The sequence below is a fragment of the Chrysochloris asiatica genome, unplaced genomic scaffold (genome assembly GCF_000296735.1).
Source record: "Chrysochloris asiatica unplaced genomic scaffold, ChrAsi1.0 scaffold00217, whole genome shotgun sequence".
NCBI lineage: Eukaryota > Metazoa > Chordata > Mammalia > Afrosoricida > Chrysochloridae > Chrysochloris > Chrysochloris asiatica.
This window is the reverse complement of record NW_006408735.1, coordinates 2,801,678-2,817,054: the sequence shown is the minus strand read 5'-3', so window position 1 is coordinate 2,817,054 and position 15,377 is coordinate 2,801,678. Positions and strand designations below refer to the sequence as shown.

The window sequence follows — 15,377 nt, the reverse complement described above, 5'->3', positions numbered from 1 at the left end:
ATATATATATATATAGAAAGAGAGAGAGAGAGAAAGACTCCTGGCATGGTGCTGTGGGGTCAGTACTGGGTGTCAACCACAAGTTCAGTAATTCAAACACACTAGCTGTTCCTTGGAATCCCTATATAGTGTCATTTTGAGTCAGAACCGACTCGACAGCACTTAACATTAAAATTAAGTAACACAATGTATATTAAACAGTTCTTAGTGTCAGCCATATATAGAAGCAATTCCATTCGCTATTTTCATAATCGTTGATGTAGTTATTTCTTTTACTATAATAATAAAAGCTCCTAGGACACATTTCCTGTAAAACAAGTTTATTAAAAAGAACCAAAGATTGAGAAACATGTCCCAAGGTTACCTTTTCTATTAAATTTCATACAGTTGGCCTCATTTCCATTCTGGAACAACATATTCCAAACACTGTGAAATTCACCATCACCATTCCAAATAAAAGTGCTTGTAGTCAAGGCACTGGAAATGAATAATTAAAGACTATTATAAGGAGCCATAGTGTCACAGTGGTTACGTGGGTGACTGCTATCCAAATCATCAGTGGTTCAAACTTATCAGTCCCTCTTAGGGAAAGAAGATCTAGAACACCGCTTCTATAAAACTGCCACAAATAAATTCTATTTTCTCTTATAGAGTTACTATGAGTCAGATCTACTTAAAGACACAGGGCAAGAACAATTATATAATAGAGGAGTTCCTGGGTAGTGCAAACAATTAAGCATTTGACTACTAGCTGAAAGTTTGGAAATTCAAGTCTCCCAGAGATGGAAACAGGGCTGGTGGTATGCTTCAGAAAGGTCTCTGCCTTGAAAACCCTATGGAATACTTCTACATTGCAACATGGGAGGCCATGATTTAGAATAAACTAGCTGGTAACTAACAACAAAAAACAACAGTCTTATAATGGGAATATGAAAGTGAGTAATTTCCAGCAAAGTACTATTTCAATTTATTAGCTGTTTATGATTATTTTAACCACTTGTACCATTGTACCATGCTTGTTGTTATTAAGTGCCATTGCCAAGTTGGTTTTGACTCATAGCAACTTGTATAGGGTTTCTTAGGAGTGGCTGGTGAGTTTGAACTGCTGACCTTGTGATTGAAACAGACCTTGTAGTCTTGTGCTTACCCTAAAGGGCTACACCGGGACTCCTATATCATGCTACAAGTATTTAAAATACATGTAAACTATATAATATTAAAATATATGGTAAATATGTTTTGTATTGAACATAATTTATATTGTCTCTTCATTCTCATTTTTAAACTATATGCTAAAATTAACATCTAGTCTACAATGAATGGTGGTGCTAGTGGCTGGTTTTGTGTCCTGGAGTTGGTTTTGATTCATAATGTCCCTGGATAGGGCTTCAAAGGCTGTAAATCATTTGGACAGCAGAGAATTTTATCTTTCTCCTATGAAGTAGCTGGGAGATTTGAACTTCTGATCAAATAGTTAGCAGTCTAATTCTTAATCCACAATGCTATGAGAGCGTAAATCAAAATGTTGTTGTTAACTGCCATCGAGTCAGTTCTGATCCATAGCGACCCTGTATAGAGTTTCCAAGGAGCGACTGGTGAGCTTGAACCACCGATCTTGTCGTTCAAATGGCTATGCAGTCTGGCACATTAACCTACAGTGCCACACCAGGATTCCAAAATAGAAGTGAGCAAATCTACACATTTTATGTATTTATTGTTGTTGTTGTTAGGTGCCATTGAGTGGTATTGACTCATAGCAACCTTATGCCCAGCAGAAGGAAACACTGCCCATTCCTGGGCCAACCTCACTATTGTCACCATGCCTGAGCCCATATTATTTATTAGGACTCTACTATGTGTTGTGCACCAATAAAGATATGAATAAATCATTAAGCATCAATACAAATTATGTACATAGTTACTGTTTGATGCCATGGAGTCAGTTCTGACTCATAGTGGCCCTGCATAGGGAAGTGAAAAACCTCATCTTTCTTCCATGGGTGACTGGTGGATTTGAACTGCCAACTTTGTTGTTAGCAGTCCAGTGCTTATCCTACAGCACCACCAGCACTCCTTAATTATGTCTGTGTTATTGTTGTTAAGTGCTGTTGAGTTGGTTCCAACTCATAGCAACCCTGTATAGGGTTTCTGAGGAATTGGCTGGTATGTTTGAACCATGGCTATTTGAGTTCAAACTGACCTTGTGGTTCAGTGCTTATCCTACAGTGCCACACCAGGACTCCAATTATATCCATAAATAACCTAGAGACAAAGAATTATGGAGAATAATATAAGTGGATCTGAGATGTTTAATAAAACAGGAAGGTACAAGATCTAAACAGTAACTTTTTCCAAAACAGAAATAGTATATAAATAATCATGTTTTTCTTTTTTAATTAGAATGTTGAGAAAATTTAAGTGGCAGTTAATCCTATATTCCATAAGGTAACCATTATTAATATTTGATGCTTATACTTCCAGCTTGCATTGACACACTGTTACCCTCTTATATATATACTCAGACACTCTTACACATATACACTCTAGCATTAACATTTTTTGCCTCTAAATAACACTTTGAAAATGGTTTAATTTTGAAGATGTCATAAATATCATTCCATTTCCAGAACTAAATGAATTCATATTACTTTATTTAATCAAACTTTTAGTTTTAGAATTTATGTTGCTCTCACATTTCAATTTTATTGAAAATCGTATAGTGGCTACATTTATTCTCACAGATGTGCATGTTTTTAGTATAAAATCTAAATCAAAGAGTGTGCACATTTTTTATACATTTAATTTATATCAATACATTTACCTTTAATAATTTTTTTTTTTTTCAAAATAAACTCCCTTTAGAGAGAGTATACCAATCTACACTCAGATAAGCACATATCTGTTTCCCTATGTCTTGGTTACCACTCAGTATACTGATTCTTTTAAAAATCTTCCAGAATGATGGTAGCAAAGCTGAACATGATTTTACATATTTCTTTTCATAGTTCTTTGGTGAAAGTTAATCGGTGACTTGACTGCTCATGCCATTTATTCAAGGTTTAACTTTTTATTTTTACTTATAAAATGTTCAATTCTACCATTCATCTGTCAGTTTGTCATACTGTGGTGTCTTGCACACAACTGTGATGCTGGAAGCTATGCCATGAGTATTTTAAATGCCAGCAAGATCACCCATAGTGGACAGGTTTTACCTGAGTTTTCAGACTAAGACAGATTAGGAAGAAAGAGAGGCAGATTATTTAGCCACTGAAAACCTACAAGGGAACACATGAACAAGCATGTAGGCTTGCTGGTGACCACATTGGTCTCCTGGTGGGTGGAAGAGGGGGAAAGACAGCAATGAAAATACGGGCTGAGTTTGACCACATTCCATAGATTCCTGTTGGCCTGGAAATGAGCGAGAGAAGAGGAAGGGCTGGTTGGTCCAAAGTGTGGTGAGACCTGGGGACTCCTGAGTCTATAGACAAGGACATAGCCATGGAGAGCTACAGCTGAGAGTGAAGCATGAAGCTAATATGAACACACAAAAATGCCCAAACTTACAGATAGTACCCATTTGACCTAACCTCAATGGCTTGATCAGAACTTGACTAGGGTAAGATAAAAAAAAAAACAAAACAAAAAAATCCAACAATTTTTGTTAAAGGAAATGAGTGTAAATTGCTACAATTTGATGAACTTGACCTATACTTATGGATGTAGTAGCTCAAAATACCAACTCAGAGCAAAAGAGTGTTCACATTAAGTATCAATCCTATCCCCTCTGTATACAGGGTTGATAGGTATGGGCAACTTAGACATTGGCTACCTAAAATGGAAGGGCTATAAAGGCATGAAGTGACTGTCTTACAGGTTTTTAAGAGGAAGTTTAGTTTCAGAGGGTGTGAGGGAAGGCAGAATCCCCACTGAATAGCATTCATTTTGTCTAGATGGGTCTGGTGAAGGGAGATGGTGATAAGATTCTTATGATTCAGTAGTAAGTAATTGTTATCATACTAATTACGACTGTTACAAAAGTTTTGTAACAAAAAGAGGGAGTAATTAATCTTATAGTACAGGAACAGAGGACCCTAGGACCATCGAGGGAGAAAAGCAAGAGCAGAATGTGGGACCCTATCCAGAGAAGCAACACCAGAGATGGAGACAGAGATGGGGGTATGGAGAAATAGAGCAGCGGAGGATTCTAGAATCATGGAAAGAGAAAGACTGTATGCTGGTGGACAAGTGCTAGTGGCCAGGAGACAGGCTTTGCAGAATGTGTCCTTTGGTTGTTTAAAGGATTATATATTCCTGAGTGTTTTTGTGTACATCCCAAACAATAACAAAAACCGAGGGAATAGAAGCAAATGCTGTTAAATGACAATGCACAAAAATTGGAATCATTGCAATGAAAATGGTGAATATAAAATTGATGTTCCCCCATGTAAACTATCACTCAATTCACAATAAAAAGTAAAAAAGCAAAACAACAACAACAAAAACCCTTATGGATAGCAGTGGAGCACTGTCAGACAGCACGAGAATATGGAACATTGAAGCATAGGATGGCGCAGGAGTGACCAGTGTTTAGTTCTGTAATGCGTGAGTCAAAACCTATCAAGGGCATCTAGCAAGACCATTCACCATTTTCTTTTTGAAGAACCTACCCTTTGTTAAGGATATTGGCAATTGTGGAAATCTATTAGTTTCATTTTATTTCCTGCTTCATCCAACATTAAGCTGGAATGTTATAAAAGGAGAATGTTGCTGTTTGTTGTTAAGTGCCATCGAGTCAATTCCGACCCATAGCGACCCTGTATAGGGTTTTCAAGGAGCAACTGGTGAGCTTGAACCACCGACCTTGCAGTTCATATGACTTTGCAATCTGATGCATTAGCCCACAGTGCCACGATAGCATTGTAAAAAAAATTTAAATGTTTTCATAAATGATAAATGAACAGTTATATTTACATATTGTCTATATATGTATGTGTGTATAGTTAGTCACACTTAAAGGAAATGATAACGACACTATTCAACTTTCTGACAGGAAATTACTAAATTAATAAACAGATTAGTTAAAGTAAAAAATAAAAGTTAAAATGTAATGACTTCATACAATAGAAATTTACCTTTTATTTATATCACACATATTTTAATTACATCTTTGTTTTTCCTATGTTTTAGATCAGTAAAGCAATTGCTCCCACTTGGAAAATGACCTTACTGAATGTTTGCAGTCTTGTAAATAACCTGAACAGTCAAGCTGAGGAAACAGGAGAGATTCCTGAGGAGGAGCTTATTACAAGAAGGAAATTTCCCACTGCTTTAGATGGCTTTAGCTTGGAAGCAATGTTGACAATATACCAGCTTCAAAAAATCTGTTATAGCAGGGCTTTTCAACACTGGGAGGTAAAACAAAAACAAATATGAATATAATTTGGCTCTTCTGGTTTAACTCTCATTTGTACTAATTTTTCTTTTTTAACCCTGATAATGATCATAACAGGAAGACTTACAAATATTGGTGAAGAATAAACCATGTGTTGAGGCTAACATTCCTTCAAATCTTCAAAGTGTTCTTCAAATATTTGGAGTTTAGCAAAATATTTTTCTTGAATCTTAAAAGAGGGATATATTTTAAGACAGATTTGATCCATATGCTTTATCATGCTTAAATGGATAGCATGCTTAGTCAGGTTTTTTGCTGTTGTTGGGGGTGGTGATGGTGTGTCTATGAAATTTCAGGAACTCAGAATGTTTTCTCAAAAACATGAGGTCACATGTGTACATCTATAAATAGATATAAAATATGAATGGTTCAATCTGAGTTTGAAAAGATTGTTGTTGTTGTTGTTAATTGCCATCAAGTCATTCTGACTAAAGTGACCCTGTCTAGAGCTTCCAGGGAGCAGCTGGTGGGTTTAAACTACCAACCTAGTGGCTAGCGATCCAGTGTTTTTCCTACAGTACCACACCAGGGAAATCTAAATAATAAAGTCAAATAAACATATATATTTCAATTGAATGTTGATTATTTCAGGCATCCTTAGCCACTAGCCTATGTCTGTGACAGTCAACTCCATTATATAAAAAAAAATGAAAAACTGATAGTTTTTGTGAATAATTTTAAATATATTTCAATGATGAAATGTAACTAGTACTAGTTAATGTCCAAAGCCAGTCCTTTAAACCCCATCTTTTATTTGGAAGCAATTAATAACTGTGCCCTGGGATCTCAAGATCTTAAGTATCAAATTTATGAATAAATAGAGTAATAAAGTAATTCAGACTGTACTACCTCTACTCTGATAAACATACATAACTACAAAAGTTATATTTATCTATATTTCAGTTTAGATGCTCTGAAAAAGACATTTTAAGGTGTTTTCCTTTTTGGACACACAATTTGAATGCTCACGTACAGTACTATTACTTAGATATCTGATTTTAACTTTATTTCCCTATAGACTAGCTTTAAGTCCACCCTACTGAAAAAAAAAAAAAAATTAAGTATGGCATTTATTAAAGGCATAATTTTAAATGTGCCTTAACATTTCTAAAGTGTATGTTATTTATAAAATTAAGTGATTTAACTATTGTTAGTAATAATGTGTTTTCAAAGGACTGTAATTTATTCCCTAAACAACATATGTTGCTTTCAAGGATAAACTATAACTATGTTGAAAATTATTGGGGTTAAAGAAAATGGGTAAAATAAATCAAAAGGCTTTAAAGAAAAAAAAAAAAAGAAGAGGAAATGTCTTTACGTTTTTCCAGCCGGGGTAATATTTGTTCCACATTGATTTGTGAGAGAAATTTGTATTGTGTTTCATGTTCTGGAATTGCACAAACATTGGAATCTGTCAGTATCTTCCCTAACAATACAGTAATCTCTGTTACAAAAAGATATATTTTTAAAAGAGGAAATGCAAAGCTGAATATTTAGTTTTTATTTGAATTTGTAAAGAAAAAGATATTTTCAAAATGAGGAACCCAAAAGACCAATTTTGATTTTGGTTGCTGGATTATTTAAAATTTGATTCCAGTCTCAGCTAAATGGTTTTATCTTTAAAATATTTTTAGGTCAATGCATTTCAAAATTACTAATTTTTATATAGAGAAATGCCAACCATGTGCTATATAACCAGAAACAAACAAAAAGATAAACACCTAAAGTAATGGTCATACAAACAAACAAAGTATATGTAAGATTGAACCTTCTAATACTCTGGTAGCGTAGTGGTTACGAATCGGGCTGCGAACCTTAAGGTCAGCAGTTCGAAACTACCAGCCGCTCCGCGGGAGAAAGATGAGGCTTTCTACTCCCTTAAGGATTTAAACCCTCGGAAACCCTGTACAGGGTCGCTATGGGTCGGAACCGACTCGACGGCACTTAACAACAACAACAACAATACCTTAGAAGCACTGAGAGACTTAAAATAAAATGTCCATATTATTCAAAGCATTGTTGTTTTAAAATGCCCTTGAGTCGATTCTGACTCACAGCAACTCTGTACAGGGCTAGTTTGAACCACTGACCTTCCGGTTGAATATTTTATTAAAATTGGACATAAATTGTGTTTAAAATTCTGGAAAACATTATTAAATATTTTATGCTGGCTGAAAATCTTGAATCACAAAAGTATTATCAGAAAAATAAGATGTTACAATTGATTTTCCAATGGGGCATATTCAGTTAATTAGTAGTAAGTTTCTACATGGAAGTCAACTCCTTGGATTATTTGATATGAACTTGTTTTTACTTGTTAGAAGGATTTATTAAATGCTACAGAGATCTGTACAATTTAAACTAAGATTTTGCTTATGCTTGATTTCTGCATCTGAGTAAGTACCAGATTTTTGGCATTTCTGTCTTCACAATTGAGAATTGAAGCCTTGGACTGACCTTTAAGTCAACTAAGTAATCTACTTAATTGAATTTAGGATCCTGTTTATGTTTGCAGCCAAACTTGCTTTACTAGATTCAAAACTCTTAAATTGTAACTCACGATGTTACCATACCATTTTGAATTTGCCACCATTTATTTAGTTGGAGCCTACAAAATACTCAAAAGTGTGTTTGGTGTGCTCTTCCATTTGGAGGGAAAAATTTAACCTTTGAACTGATTAAATGGCAATGAGTTTTGGGTTTGGTTTTGGTTTGCTCTATGTAGAAATAAAGAAAGCGGGGAGACTAGTTTGGGGAACTAGGAAGACAACTGAACAGAAATGTTCTCATCCTACTGCAACCACTTACTAGCCATATACTTCTACAAAGCACTTAATATCTTAGAAGCTCTTATCTCGGATCCACAGTCTTGTGTGACTATTAAATGAAATAAAATATAGAAAAATATCTGAAACTTAAGACTTTGTGCATGTAAGTTTCATTTACATTCTATTTCTATTGCAGTTAATTCAAGATGGCATTCTGGTTACTGGAAATGACAAAAATGAGAAGGAAGAAGTTATAAAGAGAAAAATTCCTTATATTCTGAAACGGCAGCTTTATGAAAATAAACCTAGAAGACCTTACATACTCAAAAGAGGTTCTTACTACTACTGAGAGTAGCTATTTTATTTACTTGTGATTGTGATTTATGACCCTTTACTTTAATATTAAATTATATTCATGTGAAAATGTAACAGAGCACAGCTACTGTGTCTCTTCTACAATTGTGGTTGTTGAATGTGATTTTTCTGCATTAATATGAAATGGACTAAATGTTTTCAAATAAATCTCAATCTTGAGCATGAAAAGTTGTGCATTATTGGTGTATATGTTAATTAACTCACATGCAATATGTTTTGTGAGTTTTCAAAACAGTTATGGGCATCTAAAATTGTCCTGTTAAGACACTGTAGGATAAGCACTGGGTCAGCAGATCAGTTTAAACCCTATCAAGGTCACTATGTGTCAGAACTGACTTGAGGACACTAAAAAATAGCAATCACAAAAATGTTAAAATACTTGACATTTTTGCCAAATAACATTGGAGTCCTGTGGTGTTCTAGGATAATCACTGGACTGCTTACTCCAAGGTCAGTGGTTCAAACCCACCAACTGGGTTTTGGTTTGACTTTTCTAAGCTCTTCCTCTTACTAGAATCCATAAAGAGCTCTCTTCATAGGACTGTGACCTAACCCATAGTTATATATGAAGGACCACCACAAGGCTTGATTTAAGAGGTGGAAATAAGAGGGCATTGGGTCTTCATATTTTCTCAATGCGATTATGCTACTCTTGGTTCGACATCACTTGCAGTAGGGTTTAAGAGCAGCTCACAGATCTCTGAGCTTTTCTGGTAAAAATATCACTGCTATGAACCATCTTTCATCATCTCACCAATTAAAAAAATAATAATAAATAATCAAGAAACTAAGCACTTAAGAGCATGGGCTCTGGACACAATGCTTAACAACTCATTAGCAATCTTAGACAAATTGTTTAATCTTCCTATTTCCTCCCCTGTAAAATGAGGATAATGATGGTATTTAGGAAGGTTAGGATGGGCTGACAGAAGTAAAATTCTTAGAATGGTGCTAGGAACATATTGATAATATGCTAAATTTCATTATTATTATCATCAACTTTTCCATAAGAAAAAAATTCCATCATATGATTTTAATTCTTTATGCAACAGAATTTCAAATATCCCAACTCATTTCTTAAAAGCCAAATCCACCCTTGTACAGGTTTTCAATCAAGCCTTTCTATTCATTCCAGCTGTTGCTTCCCAACAGTTCTTTCAACTAGTGACTGGCTTTTCTTAAACACCACTTAACACAGGGTCTTCATGAGGGGTATGTATTCTTCCACTTAACACAGAGTTTTCGAGATGGGTATGTGTTCTTCTGACTACTTCTAGACTGTTTTTTCTCTCATCTTCAAAAACTGAAACACAGGCCATAAAACAACTTCATCCATCACTCCTGTTTTGAACAGACATTGATCACCTGTCTGTCTCATCTATTACTTGTGAGGATTTTCACACGAGATCCATACAAAAATGCCATTTCAGTTGCTTGACTTCTTTACTCCTAGTAACAAACAAATTTCCATGGCTATATAATTAAAAATTATAAAATTTTTAATTACCATTATATATAATGGAGTCCTTGTGTGGTGCTGTAGAATAAGCTCTCAACTGCAATGTTGGTTTGATAGCAAAATTGGCTGTTTAAACTCACCGGCCACTCCTCAGAAATCCTATAAAAGGTAGCTATGAGTTGGAATGGCACTTAACAATAACAACATTATATCTAATACACCAAAAATCTCATCATTAAACATTCTGCTGTACAAACATCACCTTTCCTTTCCAATTCGCATAGTCTTGTACTCTCATGCTGATGTTTATGATCTCATCTATCCCATTGTTCCCAAGTCTTTTCACTCTTCATCTCCTTCTCATTCCCTAACTTTCTGATACACTTGACTTAGATTTCATGGTCCAAAATTAAAATCAGTTTTTTGTTACCCTCACTTTTCTGTCTATCTATTTCATATAATACTGTTAAACACCATGAATTACACATAAATCTACCTCCTAAATTTTACCTCACTTGAGAATCTGAACATGAGTGGAGAGAAGCATTCAATTTCAATTTGCATAATAGTCATACTTAGTATTTGTGATAAAAGCTCTTAAGGGAACTCTTAGTGCTGTCCAGTGACTTCCCACTACATTTACTTTGAATTTAACCCCCAAAGCTCAGTGATGATTGTTTTACACCTTTTCTTTTCTCCTTGAATTGTACATGCTTTATTTTTCTCACTTTCCACTGATGACTTTTACTTATTTTACTAAAAAGTAAAAGTAATAAGAAAATTATATCATCTCTCCACTACCGAATGCAACCACACTCTTTTCTTCCTTCTATTTAACTGAAGGTACAATCACAATCTTCTCAAGGCCACTTCTTCATGTCTGTATCTCAGTAAATGACCTAGTATACAAAGTCAGAGTTCTGCATCCTACGTTGGTGAGTAACAGCTGGGATACTAAAAGGTAATGAACAGCCATCAAAGGTGCAGCTATTGGTTTCCCCATGTGAGGAAGAAAGTAGAGTGATGAGAATTGAAGATGCTTGAAATCCACTTGTGTAGTCAACTACTGGAACATGTGTGCATCAATTTCCACGACCCTGAGGACCGAAGGACTAGATGGTGCCCAGCTACCAGTACTAATTGCTCTGAATGGGATCACATTTAAAGTTCCTGGATAAAACAACATAATGTGTGGAACAAAACTCAAAATTATTTTTTAAAAAAGAAAAAAAGACAAGGCTTATTGGACAGAAAAAGACTGCAGGAACCTGAGACTGTGGCCCTTGACTGCCCTTCAGGTCTGCAAAGGGACACACCCTTTTTCAACAAGGCAGTAGATAGATATACAGGGGGGACAACTTTCCGGCAATGAGTTGTTGTTGTTTAGTGCCATCAAGTCAGTTCTGACTCATAGCAACCCTGTATGGGGTTTCTGATAAGTAACTGGTGAATTTGAATGGTCATCCTTGTGATTCAAACTGCCCTTGTGGTCCAGTGCTTATCCTACAGCACCACACCCCAGGACTCCAGCCAAGTAGTAGACAACAAAGCAAGATATGCTCACTATGAACGATGGAACAGTCAATCATTCAAAATCATAGGAACAGCATGTACCTAAAGACGACAAGAAGGGATGGGAAAGTGGGTGAAGGGAAATAGGAGCCACAGGAAGGAATTAGATGTCTCCTGTTCCATGAAGGAGCTTGCAATCATTAATATATATATATTGTTGTTGTTGTTGTCAGGTGCCATCGAGTCGGAACCAACTCATAGTGACCCCATGCACAGCAGAACGAAACAATGTTCATTCCTGGGCCAACCTCACTACCGCTGCCACACTTGAGTCCATCAATGATGCCACCTGGCTGATCCATCTTGTTGGGGGTCTTCCTCTTTTTCTCTGACCCTCTACCCTACCCAGCATTACATCCTTCTCCAATGACTGTTTCCTCTGGACAATATGTCCAAAGTAGGAGAGACGAAGCTTAGCCATCCTGGCCTCCAAGGAGCACTCTGGCTGCACTTCTTCCAAAACAGATCGATTGGTTCTTTTGGCAGTCCATGGCACTTTCAGTATTCTCCTCCAACACCACAACCCAAAGGCATCAATTCTTCTACGATCCTCCTTATTCACTGTCCAGCTTTTGCATCCATATGAGGCTATTGAAAACACAATGGCCTGGGTCAGGCGCACCCTAGTCCTCAAGCTGACATCTCTGCTCTTCAATACTTTAAAAAGTTCCTGTGCAGCAGATTTGCCCAGTGCAATACGTCGTCTGATCTCTTGACTGCTACTTCCGCGATTGTTGATAGTTGATCCAAGAAGAATGAAGTCCTTGACAACTTCAATCTTTTCTCCATTGATAAGAATGTTGTTTATTGGTCCAGTGGTGAGGATTTTTGTTTTCTTGACATTGAGATGTAATCCATATCAAAGGCTGTGCTCTTTAATCTTCATAAGTAAATGTTTCAAGTCCTCTTCACTTTCAGCGATCAAGGTTGTATCATCTGCATATCGCAGGTTGTTAATGAGTCTTCCTCCAATCCTGATGCCACGTTTTTCTTCATAGAACCCAGCTTCTCGTATTATTTGCTCAGCATACAGGTTGAATAAGTATGGTGAAAGAATACAACCCTGTCTCACACCTTTCCCAATTTTAAAACATTCAGTGTTCTCATGTTCTGTTCGAACAACTGCTTCTTGGTCTAGGTACAGATTTCTTAGAAGTACAATTAAGTGTTCTGGAATACTCATACTTCTCAATGTTGTCCATAGTTTGTCATGATCCACACAATCGAAAGCCTTTGCGTAGTCAATAAAGCACAGGTAAACACCAAAAAGAGGAAAGAAAAGATAGACAAGAAAAAGACCTAAGTGTAGTTAGAGAAAGCAATAAGTAAAAAGGAAAGAGACCAGAGAGTAGTAACAATCAATCGATAAAGAGGGATTACAAAAATATAAATGAAAGAAAGACGCAACAGTGGTTGGGAATGAGAAGCAGAAAAACAAAAAAAGGAAGAAATGAAAGGGGAGATAGAATGGAGAGAAAGTAAAGAATACAAAGGCAAGGGAGAAAGAGTGATCAAAAAGGGAAATTTTTTTAAAAAGAATGTAGATGCCACACCCAGACAGGAGAGAATTCTGGGGTTTCCTACTGGCCACAGACATTACATTGTGTGTGGGTAAGGGATGAGATGGTAGCATTCCCCTAGATGGTGTTCCCATGGCAAGTGCTGTTCTGCACACTCAATCTGGAAGAAACTCGTGCAGACCCCCAAACAGCTTGATAATCAGGGTATTTTTGTCCTTGATGGGCGTCAAGGGTGAGAGGTCACTATAGTTTAGGACTGACCAGAACTACTTATGCAGGTCTGGAATAGGCTACACCTGACTCCAGGTACTGAGAGTGGGGGTGTGCTGTTGGCTCCCAAAACACTTTGATGTAACTTTGACAGCCCGGAGAGGAGGAGGATCCCTGGAAATGTACATGAATGGTGCCAGACACACCTCTAGTCAACAAGGTGATGCGGGGTACAAGAAGGAAAAAACAAACAAACACCCCTTTCTGTTCATCAGTAAGTGGTATGCCTCTGCACCCACCTACTGCCCTCTTACCTTCAAAATGACTGTGAAAGTTCAAGATGACCACACTGTGACTGGCTTGGCTGCCAAACAGATAAGTCGTTTCTTTCTGTGTTTTTCTTCTTCCCCACATGTCTGTTCAGCTGCTTCTCTTTCAGAGGGATAGTCCAGTGCTGGCCAGGGCCAACTCTGCAAATCTGGACGAGGGCCCACCTAAATGGGGTCAATGCAGATAGCTACCCACTTCTTTAATGGGGCCCAAAATGATGACAATCACCTCATGCAGCTTGGACCTTCCGGAGAATGGTAGCTTCTCTGAGGTATATGCAGGTGGGGCCTGGCGTCACCTCTGGTCATCAAAAGAGTGTGAGGAGCAAGAAAAAAAATGGCACCTTTGTCTATGTGAGCCACAGGTATATTTCTACAATGCTAATAAAAATAATTTTTCTTGTCTCTGGAGCTGCTCTCGAAAACTCAAGATGGTTGTACCTGTCTGGTCGCTGGCTCATATCACAAATGTCTGCTCAGACTAGTAAATATTAAATTCACTTCTCTATCTATCCCTTCAAAGGAGCTCTGGTAGCGTAGTGGTTACGAATTGGGCTGCGAACCTTAAGGTCAGTGGTTCGAAACTACCAGCTGCTCCGTGGGAGAAAGATGAGGCTTTCTACTCCCATAAAGATTTACAGCCTTGGACACCCTGTACAGGGTCGCTATGGGTCGGAACCGACTCGACGGCACATAACAACAACAACAACAACAATCTATCCCTTCATCTGAAGCTCAGAGTTCCAGTACTAATATCTGCATCTATTTAATTTGGTTATCCATATCTTTATTTTAGAGTGGCTGTACAGTTTTGTTTTTTTTTGCCTAGTCCTACCTAGTACTCCATCTTGCACATTTTATAATAACACTTGATTTTGTCATCTTGAACTGCCTGTTGAAATTTTCTGTTCAGCTTTCTTACTTTCTCAGTTCTCCAATTTTCTTTAGCATCTCTATGCTTGAGAGCAAGTTGCAGAGTCTCCTCAGACATCCATTTTGGTCTTTTCTTTCTTTCCTGTTTTCTTGATGACCTTGTACATTCTTCTTGTATGATGTTCTTGATGTCATCCACAGCTCTTCTGGTCTTTAGTCAAATTTGTTCTTGAGATGATCTCTAAATTAAGGTGGGATATGTTCAAGGTAAATTTTTGGCTATCATGGACTTATTTTAATTTTCTTTAACTTCAGCCTGAACATGAGCAACTGATAGACTCAGAGTCTGCCCCTGGCCTTGTTTTAGCTGATGATATGGAGCTTTTCCATGGTCTCGTCCCACAGATGTAGTCAATTTGATTTCTGTGTCAAATTCTATCAAGCAGTCTCCAGCATCATTTCTATCACCAGGGTCATATTTTCTAAATATTTACCTTTTCTCCTTGTATCTAATCCTCACATTCCAAATGTCATTAATTATCAGTACATCTTGATTGCTTTGTTAATCAATCTGAAATTGATTAACAAAGCAATCAAGATGTACTGATAATTAATGACATTTGCTGATGAATGTGACACCATTCATCTTTTCCTGACATAGTAAGCCATATGATTGTCAGATTCAAAATGGCCAATACCAGTCCATTACATCACTCTAATGTCAAGATTATCGATCTCTGGGTTCCATTTCATTTTTGACAACTTCCAATTTTCCTAAAATAATACTTCTTATATTTCATGTTCCAATTACTAATGTGT

General features: G+C 36.8%; 1 protein-coding gene across 1 annotated transcript in view; it reads left to right on the top strand.

Annotated features, from left to right (window-relative positions):
- The window catches only part of NTS (neurotensin), a 16,670-nt gene extending 7,907 nt beyond the window's left edge, over positions 1-8,763 (top strand). The window contains exons 3-4 of the mRNA XM_006872965.1: positions 5,188-5,412; positions 8,417-8,763. Of these exons, the coding sequence (XP_006873027.1) occupies positions 5,188-5,412; positions 8,417-8,569 (378 nt within the window). The 3' untranslated portion in view covers positions 8,570-8,763. The remainder of the gene's footprint in view (positions 1-5,187; positions 5,413-8,416) is intronic.
- Positions 8,764-15,377: the final 6,614 nt, after the last annotated feature.